This window comes from Lepidochelys kempii, chromosome 20, assembly GCF_965140285.1.
Source record: "Lepidochelys kempii isolate rLepKem1 chromosome 20, rLepKem1.hap1, whole genome shotgun sequence".
Taxonomy (NCBI): Eukaryota; Metazoa; Chordata; order Testudines; family Cheloniidae; genus Lepidochelys; species Lepidochelys kempii.
Window position 1 is genome coordinate 22,035,411 of NC_136399.1, and position 16,583 is coordinate 22,051,993.

General features: G+C 52.2%; 1 protein-coding gene across 8 annotated transcripts in view; it reads right to left on the bottom strand.

Moving 5' to 3' along the window:
* MAP2K7 (mitogen-activated protein kinase kinase 7) overlaps nucleotides 1-16,583 on the bottom strand; it is a 60,619-nt gene that overhangs the window by 17,022 nt on the left and 27,014 nt on the right. For 6 of the 8 annotated variants that reach the window (XR_012155757.2, XM_073319085.2, XM_073319081.2 and 3 more), the window contains 10 exons: nucleotides 12,428-12,572; nucleotides 11,865-11,931; nucleotides 11,184-11,297; nucleotides 10,472-10,591; nucleotides 10,092-10,199; nucleotides 9,396-9,575; nucleotides 7,096-7,176; nucleotides 4,983-5,125; nucleotides 1,362-1,407; nucleotides 110-243 (listed from right to left, as the gene is read on the bottom strand). Coding sequence is in view for 7 of the 8 variants with exons in the window: in XM_073319085.2 (XP_073175186.1) it covers nucleotides 110-243; nucleotides 1,362-1,407; nucleotides 4,983-5,125; nucleotides 7,096-7,176; nucleotides 9,396-9,575; nucleotides 10,092-10,199; nucleotides 10,472-10,591; nucleotides 11,184-11,297; nucleotides 11,865-11,931; nucleotides 12,428-12,572 (1,138 nt within the window). In the remaining variant the exon portion in view is untranslated. Of the gene's footprint in view, nucleotides 1-109; nucleotides 244-1,361; nucleotides 1,408-4,982; nucleotides 5,126-7,095; nucleotides 7,177-9,395; nucleotides 9,576-10,091; nucleotides 10,200-10,471; nucleotides 10,592-11,183; nucleotides 11,298-11,864; nucleotides 11,932-12,427; nucleotides 13,198-16,583 lie in introns of those variants that run through there. The other 2 variants (XM_073319087.2, XM_073319086.2) reach the window with 2 other exon arrangements.

Here is a 16,583-nt window from a genome sequence, read left to right on the forward strand (position 1 = left end):
GGCAGCTGCCATGGGTCTCCTCCCCGTCCCCACCCTGTGGCGGTGACCGGCCGTAAGCTCTCGCTGGCATGGCCCCCTCCCCGGCTCGTCGTTTTGGCCGCGTGGCTACCTGGTGAAGAAAGGCAGGTGGTGCTGGCTGAGAATGCTGCTCGTACGGGGCGACTCTGTCTTGGCCATGACGTCTTTGAACCAAGACGCCACGTCCACTTCCAGTGTCTCATAACGCTTGATGAAGTTGTGTTCCTGGAAAGGAAGCCAGAGGGACCCTGAGCATAAACGCCCATAGGAATGGGAGATGGTGGGGAGTTGGGGGGAACATAGCATCTTGGGGGGAATAGGGCTGGAGGGATACAGCCCGCTAGCAATGTGGGAACACACACATCCCGTGGGGGGGAGGAAGGAGTGAGGGACACACATATACCCCCCCCATGGGGGAATGGACTCACGGAGACACACACATGCACGCCATGGGGGAGATGGACTCACAGAGACACATACCGCATGGGAGAGATGGAGTCAAAAACACACAAGTACCCCTTAGGGGAGATGGAATCAGGGGGACAAACACAGACACACACACACCCCTTAGAGACATGTAATCAGGGACACAGCCACACACACCGCTTGAGGACATGTAGAATACATGTAGGGGGGTTCTACTGCACAGTGGACAGAGGAGGGGGACTCATATTAAAGAAAAAGGACTAAAATAGGAGTAAAACCAAGGCAAAGAGAACAGGCTTACCCAAGGCATTACAGAAACTCAGTGGCGGAAGTGGGAACAGAACCCAGGACTCTCAGCCCTCTCCCTGCTCTAACCACTAGACACCACTCCCTTCCCAGAGCTGGGGACAGAACCCAGGAGTCCCAATTCCCAGGCCCCCCATCCCTAACTGCACTCCTCTCCCCTCATCAGGAATAGAACCCAGGAATCCTGACTTCCCATCCCCCCATCTTTAACTGCTAGACCCTACTCCCCTGCCAGAGCTGGGATTGGAACCCAGGAGTCCTGACTCCCAACCGCTGACTCTAACCATTAGACCCCACTCTCTCGAAGTGGAAAATACAAAATTTCATATTTGCTGCTTATTTGGCTTGATGTAGAAGAGCTGCAGCGGTTTTTCAATAGACCGACTGATTCACTGCAGCATGACTGCTGATAGAGATCTCTCTGCAACCCAGAGGGCCTCCCCCAACCTTAAGTGCAGTATCACACCAAGGCTTTCGGTATACCTGCTGCTAGGCTCACCCTGGTACAGCATGAAAATGGAGCAGGGGGATTGCAGCTGGGGCCGTATTTGAGGCGTTTCCACCAGCAGCTTGGGGAGACAGGAGGTCGGATTTCTGTGTCAGATACTCACAAGTAGCTTGTTGTACTTTGGTCTCTTCCTGTGATCTTTAGTAAGGCTAAAAAGAGAGAAAACACATACAGAGTCTTGGACATCTCCACACACAACCCTCTGGGCTTAGGTTCATCAATACCCTCAGCCACTAGGGGTCAATCAAGCTCAAGAAACTTGTTTTGTCCCTTATCACGGGAGTGATTGTTTGAGAGCTCCCTAGCACACAGGCCTTTCCCACCAGTGCAGAATTGTCCCAAGCACTTAGGTTTCTGCTGCTTCCCTTGGGAGGTGCCTCCTCGACGGCCAGCGAGGCAGTGCAGGTTGGACTGCTCAGTGGCACGAGAACAAAGGCCCGGTGGTAGATGGGGACCGAGCAGCTTGCGAGGCTGAGTGCCCAAGAACTGGGAATTAGGGAAGCTAACAGCGTCCTGCAAACAGGACAGGCCGGGGTTCAGTGCAGATGTACAGAAACATCAGCTGCTCCAGGTCCAGTGCTTAGCTGGCTCTCATCACCGTAGTAGCTGGGCACCTCACAATCCTTTTAACACATTTATCCTCACACTCCCGCAGGAGGAAGGAAGTGTTCTTACCCCATCACGCAGGGCAGGCCCAGAGCCTCACTCAAGGTCACCCAGGGGGGCTGGGACAGAGCAGGGATTTGAACCTGGGTTTTCTAGGGCCTAGGGAAGTGCTCTAACCCCGGACCAAGCATCTGGCTAGGAAGAGTCACTGCCAAGGGCAGAGATGGGGATTGATCTGTTGCCGAACCAGCCCCCGCAGCTGTCTGGCCCTTGCGTACACAGCCAGGCTGTCTGACCAGATGTACCAGCCCCAGGCCCCATGTGTGCTGTAGCCTGTGCTGAGGGGGCTGGGCCCTCCCAGACCCTAGTGCTAAGCATGCCCAGTCTCCTGGAAGGCAATCACGCAGGAGGCCTGAACGTTAAGGCAAGGAGGGGGGAGCCTAGAGCGTCTAGTGACCAGGGGCATCATTTCAGATTTGGGCGGGGAACGACAACTTTAACCATGATTCCAAGGGCTGCCTAGGCTCTCTAGTTTTTTTGCAGATGATAACTTAGAAATGAGTGGACAGGAGCACTGCATCGAATTCCTACATCAAGAAAGAAAACACATATACAAACACCAAATAAAGCCGTATTTTCAACATGTAAGTGTAAAACAATCAGGGGATAATACAGCAAGATATTCCCAATCCAAGCCTTGGGGTGGAGTCAGAACTGTTCAGATGTGTCCTACCATTAAACCATTCAGACCTTTGTCCAGCTCAGCTGGTGGTGGGGAGGAGCCCATTTCAATCCCCGTGAATAAAGTCCCATATGAGGAGGGGGTGCCGCAGCCTGTTGCTTCCGGGGGGAGAATTCTGGATTTGGGAATGACAGGTCCCAAGATCCCACCTCAGACAAGCCCGAGCAAAGACTGTGAAAGTTACAGGGTGGAAGCACTTGGTGCACAGGGATGTCTTACGTTGATGCCAAAAGTAAGAGCTGAACGGCTGGTTCTGAAGGCCAGCTTTGTTTATCTCAGCAAGTGGGTTATGCACAGGCTGGTGTGTATGTGTACCATGTACCTCTTGTGGTTCCCCCGGCTGTCCTGGGCCCTACACTGCTAACAAATAGCAGAGATTCTCCATTAGCTCAGACATCACGGCCAAGTGCTTTGGTGCAGGAGATGGGGGTTCTGCCCCAGCTGAGCAGCTCTCCAAGGCCGTTGTGTGCAGCACAGTGGCACCTGGCAGTGGAAGTGTTACAACAGAGCAGAACATCCCTGAGTTACTCCTTCATGATCCTAGTGCCCAGTGAGCTGTTCAGTGCAGCGAAAGGTTGTTACAGAATAGAAGCTGGCCACTGTCGTTTGAAATCCATGTGTGAGTGACAGGGGCTGTGAAAGACTTGCGTCTCCAGACCCCTCCACTGGAATTCCAGCCTGGGACTCCCCAGTTCCCACGGGAGTGCCAGTGGGGGTTCACTGCCATGTGGGGCTCTAAGAGGCTTTTCCTCCTTGCCACCACCATGCAGTTGTGTCAGGGTCAAAGGTTTGTCAACAGTCGAGGGGCAGAGGTCAGTGCTGCGTGACCCTGGGAGTGGCCTGAGCAGTGCCCCGTGGGTGTGTGTCCGTGTGATGGTCAGTCAGGCCTCTCAAGAGCCAGAGCTGTGCAGCTCAGCACGCTGGCTTCTCAGAGAAACCCTTACAATCCAAACCCCCTCTAGTGCAGCCGTTCTCCACCAGGGGTGCGCGTACCCCGGGGGTTGCACAGGTCTTCTAGATATTTGCCTCGTTTTACAACAGGCAACATAGAGAGCACTAGCAAAGCCAGTACCAACTAAAATTTCAAACACACAATACGTTTATACTGCTCAATATACTATACACTGAAATGTAAGGACCATATTTCTCGGTCAATCGGTTTATTTTATAATTATATGGGGGAAATGGGAAAACGAGCAGTTTTTCAGTAGTAGCGCGGCTGTGACACTTTGTATTTTTATGTCTGATTTTGTAAGCAAGTAGTTTTTAAGTGAGGTGAAACTTGGGGTACGCAAGACAAATCACTCCTAAAAGGGGTATGGTAGTCTGGAAAGGTTGAGAGCCTTGCTCTAGTGGGCACAACTTTTGATTAGCAACTTAACCCCAGGTGCCCTCTCCCCCAGTGCTGAGAAGGGCCAAGCCCCAGGCTGGCGATAGCGTTCTGCCAGGGTTCAGCCCTGCACACAGGTTAGGGAGCGTGAGCAGCCAGACATCAGGTCTGGGGAAGGCAACAGCTCCATACTGAGCTAAGACCCTTACAGCACAGATCCATACAGCACTTCGCACATCACATGGCCCTATTCGTGCACCCCTTATCTTCCTAGCACTTATGCTGATGCTCATGTAACCTCTTCTCCGCTGCACTCCCTCGTGGCCCTAGCCCCTGCACTCCCTCCCTATGCCCCCCGCCCTCCAGGCATTCAGTGCAGCCAGTCTCCTACCTCCAGCTGCTTCACATAGCTCGCCAGGAACCAGCCGTGCAGCCCATTCTCCTGCCCTTCCCACCAGCTGCCATCTGGCACTTGCAGCACCGTTACCAGCTCCCCCGCCATGAAGCGCAGCCCCAGCCGGAGCCACTCCTTGGAGAAGGGGCACAGGGTCTGACAGCGCGAGCCTTACATGCTGCACCAACGGAGCTGGCCTGCAGAGGTGCCTTTTAGGGAGGGCATGGGGGGACCCCAACCAAAATTTGAAATGGCGCCCCTGCTCTGCCATAGTACAAAACAAAGGGGGAGCAGGTCCCCCAGCTCCCTAAATGGCGCCCCTTGCCAGGGTATGGGGGCCCCTGTGCCATCTACTTAGGACATCACTCATTGAGTCACATCTATTGAACATCTATTGATGATTTAATTGGGGATTGGTCCTGCTTTTGAGCAGGGGGTTGGACTAGATGACCTCCTGAGGTCCCTTCCAACCCTGATATTCTATAATTCTATGAAGTAGTAAAGGCTCATGGGCAGTTTAAGCTCTGACCATGGCATGGCCCCTCAGCAGCTGACACTGTGCCCCACAGATGCAGCAGATCGGTTCTCCCGCACTGGACTCGGGGGCCCACGAACGGGGACTTGGCTCCCCAGCAGCGTGGCGGTCACTCACCAGTCTTTAACGAAGGACTGAAAGTCCACGGAGAAGCCCATGTTGTTTGGGAGCAGGGGAGGATCTTCCTGCAATACCTTGGTGAGCACCTCAAAGTCCGTTTTACAGTTCTTGTAGGGAAACTGACCGGTAGCCAGTTCAACCTGCAGTGGGGAGAGCAAGGGTTAAAATGGAATCAGGGAGCTTAGAGACAGTCCATGTGCTCTATCCACAATGCTGTGCCACTTCCATCACCTGCAATGAGATTTGTGGGGGCTCAGACTTCTGGAAATTAGGGGCCTAGTCATTATGAAATTACAAAGGTATCCAAGTGCCTAAAGATGCAGACAGGGGCCTAGTGTAATTCATAGATGTATAGATTCCCAGGCCAGAAGGAAACTAGTCTGACCTTCTGCATAACACAGGCCATTGGACTTCCTCAGAGTAAACCCTGTTGGAACTAGAGCAGGACAATCCAACGCAGATCCAAGGAACACCCAATATAGAATCCACCATAGCCCTTAGTAAGTTGTTCCCTTGGTTAACCACCCTGTTAAATATTTGGGCCTTCCCAGTCTGACTTTGTCCAGCTTCAACTTCCAGCCAGTGGATCTTGTCAGAACTTTGTTCAACAGAAGAGCTCATTATTGTCAAATTTCTGTGCCCCACATAGGTACTTACAGACTCTGACCAAGTCACCCCTTCTCTTTGTTATGCTGAACAGATGTTTGGCATTAGCTTACTTATTCCTCTGGATTTAGAAGGCTGATCTGGCTCCCACTGAAATAGGAGAAGCCTTCCTACCAGGCGAACTTCAAGCACCCTGGTGTGAAAGTTTTGGTTCATGTTTTTGACCCCTGAGATGATCTGAATATCTGTTTTTTTTCCTACAAATGGATTTGTCCTGTTGCATTTCACTTAGCTTAGGCACTGGCCCTAGCCAGGTCTGTTTCGCTTGATTTCTCGTCAGTTTCGCTCTCTGGTCCTAAGGCCCTAGTGACAAAGGCATTATGTGTCCTGGTTTCACTGATGCAAGGGGAACTTTTTATCTTGAAAAGATATTAACACTTCCAAAAGTAGGTTAGTACGAACATTATGGTGGTGCCTAGAGGCCCCACTGAAACTAGGGCCCCATTATGCCAGACACTGCACAGACACAGAGTGAGAGACAGTGTCTGCCTCAAAGAGCTCCCACGCTAAACAGGCAAGGCAGACAACAGGAAGGATCATTATCCCCATTTTGTGGGTGGGAAACTGGGGCACAGAGGGATGACGTGATTTGCTCAAGGTCACAGAGGGAGTAAGTGGCAGAGCTGGAATGTGAACCCAGGACTCTTGAGCCCCACAGCGATGCTCTAGCCACAAGACCAGCCTATCTTCTGCATTCCTTTTGCTGAGGCAATTCCTTTTAAGAACAGGAGTGCCCAAAGTTTATGACACATCGCAGGGCTGCCCCAGAACCTGCATGCCTCACCCACACAAACCGGCTATTGGTTTGTCCTTGTATCTTCCTCAACAGACAAAGAGACACCGAGTTGGCCAAGGGTAAAAGCAGAGCTGGTTGGGCTAGAATTTCCTGTACCAACATTTAGAATAGTTTTCTGAACCTGAATCGGTAAAAAAAGCCAAAAATGGAAAAAAAATTCACAAACTGAAAAGCTGAAAAAAAAATAATTTTGGGTCAATCGAAAAGTTTCACTTCGATAACTGAAATGTTTCACTTTGGTTAGGACCTTTTAAAAAAATTTTTAAAATAATATATAACAACAAGTTTAGAAACAAAAAGTCATTTGGACTGAAAGATCAAAATGGGACGTTTTGCCATTTTCAAAACTTTTTGTCGTCTTTTGGGGGGGTAGGTGCTGATCCCAACATGTGTGGGCAGTTTCCATTTTGATGAATCAGTTATTTTCTGACAGAAAAAACATGCTGGTGAAACCTTGCCAACCAGCTGGAGATAAAAATTCAGCAGCTAATCAGCCCTACCCTTACTCTGCCATGAGCGGGAGAATGGCCAAGGGACACATCTTAGGACTTTCGCTATCTCAAGATCACTGAGCCCCTAGTGGCAAATCTCGGCACTGGGTTCAAAGCAGGGTTTTGCATGAGAAAGTAAAGAAGGGACTTCACTAACCAGGGAGATGCCCAGGCTCCACACATCTGCTCGGATATCATAGTCTGGTTTGGTGGGATCAGGAGGGTCTATCCTTTCAGGCTGGAAAAAAAAGTCAGTACACACTCAGTCCCATGGCGCTCACCTGGAGGCTAGGATCTTACATTCACCAAGCACAACACATGCCTATTAGAGACTGAGATTATGAAATCACGCCATTCTCTACTGATATACAGTCAGCTCTGGAGTGGAGGAGGGCAGCTGCGTAACAGCCACACAGCAATGCTGCAATGTAGCCCGGGAAGTGAATCTATCTACAGATTTCTAATGTGCATATCAGTGAAGTCAAGAGGACTCATTTAACCGGTTTAAAGTTTGGGCTAAGGGGTGGAATTACCTGGCTGAAATTAGGCCAAGCACACTGGGGCAAGCAAAGGGGGCCAGATCCCCAGCTGGTAAAATGGACCATAGAGTCATTAAAGACAGATCCCTGGCTCACCTAAATCAGCACAGATTCACTGAAATCACCAGAGCTGCATCCATTCTTTGAGTTATCTTTGAAAGCTCATGGCAATCTGGGGAGCTCCTGGATGACTGGAAAAAAGCTAATGTAGTGCCCATCTTTAAAAAAGGGAAAGAGGAGGATCCGGGGAACTACAGGCCAGTCAGCCTCACCTCAGTCCCTGGAAAAATCATGGAGCAGGTCCTCAAAGAATCAATTCTGAAGCACTTAGAGGAGGGGGAAGTGATCAGGAACAGTCAGCATGGATTCACCAAGGGCAAGTCATGCCTGACTAATCTAATTGCTTTCTTTGACGAGATAACTGGCTCTGTGGATGAGGGTAAAGCAGTGGAGCTGTTATTCCTTGACTTTAACAAAGCTTTTGATACGGTCTCCCACAGTATTCTTGCCAGCAAGTTAAAGAAGTATGGGCTGGATGAATGAACTATAAGGTGGACAGAAAGCTGGCCAGATAGTCAGGCTTAATGGGTAGTGATTAATGGCTCCATGTCTAGTTAGCAGCTGGTATCAAGCAAAGTGCCCCAAGGGTCGGTCTGAGGCTGGTTTTGTTCAATATCTTCATTAATGATCTGGAGGATGGTGTGGACTGCACCCTCAGCAAGTTTGCAGATGACACTAAACTGGGAGGAGTGGAAGATACGCTGGAGGGGAGGGATAGGACACAGAGGAACCTAGACAAATTAGAGGATTGGGCCAAAAGAAATCTGATGAAGCTCAACAAGGACAAGTGCAGAGTCCTGCACTTAGGACGGAAGAATCCCATGCACCGCTACAGACTAGGGACCGAATGGCTAGGCAGTAGTCCTGCAGAAAAGGACCTAGGGGTTACAGTGGATGAGAAGCTGGATATGAGTCAACAGTGTGCCCTTGTTGCCAAGAAGGCTAACGGCATTTTGGGCTGTATAAGTAGGGGCATTGCCAGAAGATCAAGGGACATGATCGTTCCCCTCTATTTGACATTGGTGAGGCCTCATCTGGAGTACTGTGTCCAGTTTTGGGCGCCACACTACAAGAAGGATGTGCAAAAATTGGAAAGAGTCCAGTGGAGAGCAACAAAAATGATTAGGGGGCTGGAACACATGACTTATGAGGAGAGGCTGAGGGAACTGGGATTGTTTAGTCGCGGAAGAGAAGAATGAGGGGGGATTTGATAGCTGCTTTCAACTACCTGAAAGGGGGTTCCAAGAGGATGGCTCTAGACTGTTCTCAGTGGTAGCAGATGACAGAACAAGGAGTAATGGTCTCAAGTTCCAGTGTGGGAGGTTCAGGTTGGATATTAGGAAAAGCTTTTTCACTAGGAGGGTGGTGAAGCACTGGAATGGGTTACCTAGGGAGGTAGTGGAATCTCCTTCCTTAGAGGTTTTTAAGGTCAGGCTTGACAAAGCCCTGGCTGGGATGATTTAGTTGGGGTTGGTCCTGCTTTCAGCAGGGGGTTAGACTAGATGACCTCCTGAGGTCCCTTCCAACCCTGATATTCTATGATTCATTCACACCAGCTGAGGATCCAGGGCAGGAGTCTTTAGATCTTGGCTCACTTATGTCATCTCAAGCATCACAGCTCCCCCTAGAGCCACCCTGGAGAGCTGCTTCAGCTGGCCATTCTTCAGAGGTCTCCCATCTCAGTACTGACCAAGCCTCACCCTACATAGCTGGCAAGATCAAAGGGCACCCCATCCCAAGAAACCACCCATCCCTGGGGCTCAGGCACCCGCAGCTGCCAATTAGCGCACAGGCAGCCTGAGGCCCAGCAGCACCCTCTCTGAGCCTCCTGTGGGTTATGACACGGCCCAGCCCTCACCGCCATGTACGCCGCGCAGCCTGCACTCCGGGTCTTGGCCTTCGAGTCCACCAGCCTCCCGCTGATCCCGAAGTCACACAGCTTTATCTGCCCCCTCTCGTCTAGCAGAATGTTGGAGGGTTTGACGTCTCGGTGGATGACGCCATGCTTCTCCTTCAGGTAGTAGAGCGCCTTGACGATCTGAAAGGACACGGCATTTCCCAGAGTCATCCCACTGCACCCACCTGACCCCCAGGCTCACCTCAGGAGGATCAGCAAAAGGAGGGGCCAGCTAGAAAAGACAAAGAGATCCCAGGCTCTGTATGCAGCAGGGAGGGGTTAGCCCCTCTGTACACAGCTCTGCAGAGAGCTCAGTTCTAGGCCCATCAATCCCAGACTTCCTGTCCTGGAGAAGGGAGGAGCCAGCCCCCCTCAATCTGATGAGATCGGATTGCAGGATCAAGGCCCCAGGCATGCATGGGGTGTTGTGCAGAGATCAGTGGGAACCAACCTGAGGCGAGAGATCTCTCTCTCCAGGAGCCCTCTTCCCAGCACAGACCCTGTCAGCACAAAGCCAACCCAGCTACCAAATGGGAAAGTCCGCTGGTGTGTCGGGTCCCTCCCAGCTGCTCACGTGGAAGAAAGGTTTGGCAGGTGCCCATCATGCTGCATCCAGCCCCACTTGCCCTTCCCCGACCTCCCTCCACCAGAACTCACTGCCACCGTCATCTTCCCCAGGATCCTCTCGGGGATGGGCCCCTGGATGCGTTTCTTGAGCTTCTCCGCACATGTGCCCATCAGCTCCATGGCAATGAAGACGTCTGTCTGTGTGGGAGGGAGACCAAGGCCAGGTTACCATGGGGTGCGACGTGTGCTTGGCTTTCCAGACAATTTTGCGGAAAGAAGGTGGAGGCTTTGAGTAACGTCACACCACACTGGGGGCGGGCGTCAGAAATCGAACCCGGGACCTCTCTACAAGCACAAGCCTCGGCTACCTGAACTGGAAGAACCAGCTCTGACAGCTCAAGGCTGTAGCCAGGGCGTGCAGCCACAAGGGGGAGATGGAGAGCTGCAGCGGGAGCGCAGGGGGCTCTTACATTGGTGATGAAGGTCCCGAAGCACTGGACAATATAGGGGCAGTCGTGGCTTTTCAGCACCACATCCAGGTCCATCAGGATCCTCTTGTTCTCCTCCTTGTTACCTGAGCGACGCATTTGCTGTGGGGACCAGACAACAGGAGGGGATTACAGAGCGGTTCTATGAGCGGAGAGCTGACTGCAGGGGTGAACAGTGACACCTGCTCTGCCCCGCCATGCAGGGGACCGTATAACCCCTTGTTAATTAACGCGGATGATTCCCCACCCACGTAGGGCAGCGTTATCTCCAGTTCGGAGGTGGGGAAACTGAGGCACAGACATGAGGCATGACTTGCTCATGGTCACACGGAGTCAGTGGCAGAGCTGGGAACAGAACCCAGGAGTCCTGGCTTCAAGGCCCCCCCTATTCCAACTTCTAGACATCACTCCCCAATCAGAGGCAAGAATAGAACCCAGAAGGCCAGCCCTTGCCCCCCATGATCTAACTACCAGACTCCACTCCTCTCCCAGTGCTGGAAATAGGACCCAGGAGTCCTGACGTGTAGTACCGCCCTGCTCTAACCACTAGACACCACTCCCCTTTCAAAGCTAGGAATAGAGCCCAGGAGTCCTGATCCTTTCCTCTCCCCATTCAACAACACCCCCTCCCTTCCTGATGGAACTATTCACCCCTTGCTTGGTCTGTTTTTAAAGCCCTGCCCCCGATGCTCACCTTCACGGCTATGATGTGTCCTGTTTTCTTGAATCGCATCTTCCACACCTGACCACAGGTCCCACTGCCAATCTCGCCCAGGTTCTCCAGGTCATTGATCTCTGCTTGGTACCGCTGCACAGAGACACATACACACAGGGCTACAGGAGGGGCCATACAACGGAGCCCATGTCTATACGCAGGGGCCCAGCACACAACCCTAAGCTAGGACAACTCCCAGTGGTAAACTCCATGGTAAGTATGCCAGCCAGTGGGGTACCAGGCTTCACTGACTGGCACACTAGGTTCCCCCTGGCCTCACATTGCACCCACCTGCCAGTTCTCTAAACCACAATGGAGATCGAAAGGGCAGGGAATCCTCAGTTCCGCTCTCCCTGGAGGATGGGCATCCCAACAAGGGGCAGCATATGCATGTGGTGAGGGGCGCTTGCCCTCATGCAGCCTGTCCTGGGGCAGAGGATTTTGTCTCAAGCCAGAACCACACTGGGATCACTCACCCAGCCGTGAAATGCAGCCACCTCGGAGTGGGATTTGGCAGCTGTTTAAAAGCACAATGCCACACAACAGCGTAGGAGAGGAAACCTGATACCAATCAGGGATACTCTGCAATAGTTGGCACCTACAGTTCTACTGACAGAGCAGCACTGAGAATATGATCCCTTTGCACTTCTTCCAACTCACCTGCCCTCCTATGGTCAGGTAACCCGTTTGCTTCATGATTTCCTGCAGCTTCTGATCTATCTCTATACTAGAGAGAGACATGGAGAAAGTTTGGATGGAGACAACATACCAAATCAAGTGACTCTGGCTCCGAGGAGGAGGAGGAGCTCTCCTGCCAGGTCAGAGTCCAAACTAGGCACTGGCTGAGGACCCCAGCCCACCTGTAACAGCAGGCCCATCAAGTCTAGTGGTCCCTCCGCCCTGTGGCACTGGATTAGCTCAGTGATCTGTCTAGCCCACCAGAATAAGGTGGGGAAAATCTCACTGGCTGAGCCAGGTGGCCCCGCTCGACCTCTTTGGCCGAGCCAGGTGGCCCGCTCCACCTCATTAGCCAGGCCAGGCAGCCCGCAATGCCAGTTTACAGGACTCGACACAAAATAGGTGATTGGTGCAGCAGCTGCATTACACGCAGTACCCTGTAGAGGGAGCCAGCTAGCCAGGCCAAGAACAGCGGCCCCAGGGGTTTCCTTAGCTCAGCCCCATCACCACCACTTGGGAGGTGGTGTCCTTTCCCCACCACTTACCTCTCCATGCTCCTGGGTATAGGGAAGGGTGGCTGGGGCAGGCCCAGCATGTGGCGGGGACGTGGCTGGTGCGTTTGATGCTGGGGAGAGTTCTCCGAAGAAGAGGAGCGGCTGCTGCCATCGTTCGCCAGGGGGAGCTGCAGGGCTGTGGGAGCGAGCGAGAGTCAGGCCCTCAGATGCCTGGGTCCCTTTCCACACTCTGCTCCAGAGAACCCCTCCTCCCCCCGCATCTTATAGCCCCAGATCCCTATCTGTGTTGCATGGGGTTGTGAAGGCCTCGCTGAAGGGGGGATGCGATACCCACAGCCATGCTGCTTACTGTCCAGCATCCCGACTTCCAACATGTCCCATCGCTGACACTGTGCCCATCAGAGAGCAGAGCCCTGTGTGGATGCCACTAGCTGCTGGAATGCACAGCACCAACCCTTCCCCTCACCCTGGGCCATGCCACCCTGGAGCAGATTGTAGGGACCTATGTGGACCTGGCCTCCATGGGGCGACAGACCAGGTAAGACATAATGGGTCTTCTCTGCATTTAAGTCCCATGATTCGATAAAGCAGATTTTCCGACCTGGGCTGCAAAAGCCTGTTTTCCTCTCATACTAGGGTTGCTCACCCCAGGCCTCAGCAAAGTGGTTAACAGCTGTTGGGAGCGACTGTGCTGTGCTGGAATCCCAAGTGCTAGATGTACACGGACCCACAGGATACAGCTGGGTTTGGCCTGCAGACTGGTCACCGCAAACGATCCTGACCCTTCCGAGCAGCTAATCCTGGTGGGTTTTATAGATGGCACTTGAAGCAGAGACAGAGGCAGCTGGGTGATTTGTCCGAGGCCACCCCAAGTTAAGGCGGGGAACCCAGGCATCCTAGCTTGAGATTTAACCACACAATGGGCGTTGTGTAGCTAAATCCTCCTAGCTGCTTTTGCAATTCTCAGTCCTGACTCCCAGCTGGCTGCCCACACTCCCTGCTATACCACTGCTGTAATTCAGCCAACTGGCAAAGACTGGCAGCATGCCTTAAATATAAGGAGTCCATCAGGTGAGATTTAAGGAAGTGGTCAGTGATGGAGCCTCTTCAGGTGTGTCAGTTTCCTGGATCAGTTTCAACATAAACCGATCCTCCCCATGTTAACAAGGGAGGCAGCTCTGCCACCAAAAGACTGGGAACCTGCCAGAATGAGAAGAGGAGAAAGCAAGGCCCACTGTTTGCCCCTGGAAGTTTGAGGCAAAGTTTTACTGGGGCAAGTCCATGAATGAGCAGGGAGGTCGTTGCAGTTGTTACCCGGCCTTACCACATTCTATACCACACTGGTAACGGGGAAGAGGGGAAGGACTGAATCTTCCCACAGGCTTGAAATAAAACAACCCCTCCCGCATACTGGGGCAGGGAACCACGTGAAGCACAGAGCGTAGCTGGGGCACACACTCAACAGCTCAGAGCACAAGTGGGACGCCCCTCCTGAACTTCTTCCCGCGCACGGGCCAGAAACACAGAGCTATGGCCTCTGCTTGCAGGTGCGCACCTGTAGTTCACATCCAGACCTCACCGCCCAAGTGGAGGAGCTGTCCTCAAGAGACTACAGATTCCAGCATACAGTGCTGCCAGGTCTTGGAAGAAGGTGGAGCACAGCATGCTGGGACAGGTAGTCCCTCCTCCACCCACAGCCTGTGCCCCCTTGTTGAAGGTAGGGAGGCTGCCTGTAGAACTCGATGGGTTGTGCTTTGGCTAGAAAGTTGCTGTCACATTCTGGCCTCACTCTGCCCAAAGCATCACCCCAGAGGCCAGCGAAGTTACCGCAGGTCAGTGGAATCCGGCCCTCGGTATTTAATATTATGCAGCTGACCGCAAGCAGGAGCTTGCTAAAACCATCCCACCTCAAACAATGCCTAGAAACTCCCCAAGCCAGCTTTCAATGGCCAAGCCAAACTACCCTAGGCTGTTAACCTGGGCTGAAGGGAACACCCCTCACCCCAAGGGCAAGGCCACTTATGGAACTGTGGGGTCATTAGAAGAGAGTTCAAAGCATGTTGTACCCAGGAGGGAAGGGCTGCAGCTGCTGCGACAGGAGAGCTGGTGAAGGGACCTGATCCTTTGTCCTTCAGACAAAGACATCTAATGCCCATTGACTGAGCCAGAACTCAATTCCCACACACAGGTTAAAGAAGAACCATTTTCCCACACTGCCCCAAGCAGCTTGAATCTGGTCAATTTCAATAGCTTGAAGAGTCTTTTACCAAACAAAAATACTTTACCCTCCTAGCATCAGAGGATCTCAAAGCACACTGGCAAATAAGCTCTGACAAACCAAGCTATTATCCACCTCATACAGAAGGGTCACCAGTGAGAGACTTGCCCAGGGCAACCCCAGGAGAACCAGAAGTAGAACCCAGGAGTTCTGGCTCAGTCTCTTTTGCTGAATTTGTTCTTACCACAAGTCAATGCTCCCTTTATAAATTTGCTTCCACACTTGCTGGTGTATCCAAGTGCTGCAATACTGGAATGGATAACTGCCCAGGCCAGGACTTGAAACTGCAACTGCTCTACTCCCACATGAAGTGATCCAATTCCTCGTGGATTTTTTAAGATCACTCAAGGCTCACTTTGAAAGGTCCCACCTGACTAAAAATATGGGGCCAAACCCTCCAGCAGTGTAAATCAGGGCAGTGCTATTGACATTAGTGAAGCCATGCTGGTTTACACTGGCTGAGGACTCTGCCCATTGGTTTTTAATGATAAACTAAGTTGACATGTTCCCTCTGGCTTTAACTGCTGCTTGTCAAGGTGTGTGAAGTTCTCTCCCCATCCATGCACACAACCCCCTCCCCTGCCTGATTTGCTCCATCATGTCATGATCCAAAGCGAACCACATCCCAAGGACTTCAATAGCATCCGATTCCAAGCCCATTTAAATCAACTTGAGTGGACTTTGGTTAGACAGGGTGGTGCAGTAGCTAGGGCAGCTGGAGATCTGAGTTCTGTTCCCGGCTCTGCCGCTGATTTACTGCAGGGTCCTAGACAAGTCACTTCCCCCTATCTGTGCTTCTGTTTTCCCTCCCACCCTTGGCCCGTCTTGTCTGATTAAACCGTAAGAGCTCTGTGGCATAGACCATCTGTCTCTGCATGCTGTGCCCAGCGTATGAGGGTCCTGATCTCAGCTGAAGCCTCTTGGCACTAACTGTAATATAAATATTTATAATTAATACTGAGCTCCACAGAAACTGCCCCTAGTTCCAAGCAGCTCACACTTAGCTCTTCCATTGCACTTTCCACCAGTAGATCACAAAGTGCTTTACAAGAGAGGGCAGTATTATACCCATTTTACATATGGGGAAACCGAGAGGGGACATGACATGCCCAAGGTCCCAAAGCAGATCACAGATGGGACTAGAACCTATACCCCTTCTACCCCAGCCCAGGATGTGCTGCAGTCAGCCACACTTCCCCCCTAACTCAGTAGGAGCGCTAGGTACTCGAAAAATCTGGCCCAAACTGAGCCTGGAAGGGACCTGGTTCCCAAATGCTGGGCTCTGAAACCACAGTGCAACGGGCAAAGGGAGCGCCAGTGCTTAGCACAGAAGATGGGCAGCCAGGACTCCTACCTGCTCCACCACTCACCTACTGGGTAACAGATGGCAACTCATAGCGGCTCACTGCCAGCGTTAAACACCTCACTTCAACTGAAGCAGGGAACGCCCTGGCTCACAAAATGCCACTGTCTGTTCTTTCTCATCTATTTGCTTGGTGCATCTGACATCACTTTCTACCTGCTCGGTTTCAGAGGAGTCAGTTTCCACCTTTGTTTGCCTGGGTTCTTCCAACACACAGCAGGGGAAGAGCCAGTGCTGACTGCTGCCAGACCCCAGTGAGATCAGGGTCCTATTGTGCCAGGTACACCTGTAGATCCCCCTTGTCCCCTGATCAAGCCTGGGGCCCCCATTATAATGGGTGCTACAGACACCTACTGAGACACCTGCCCCCAAAAGCGCACAGTCTAAATAGACAAAGGGGAAACTGAGGCACAGAGCAGGGAAGTGATTCACAGGAGGTCACACAGCAGTTCAGTGGCGGAGTCGGGAACAAAACCCAGGTGTCCTGAGTCCCAGGGCAGTGGCTGATCTGCTGAACTGCGTGCTGCAAAACCACAAAACTTGGC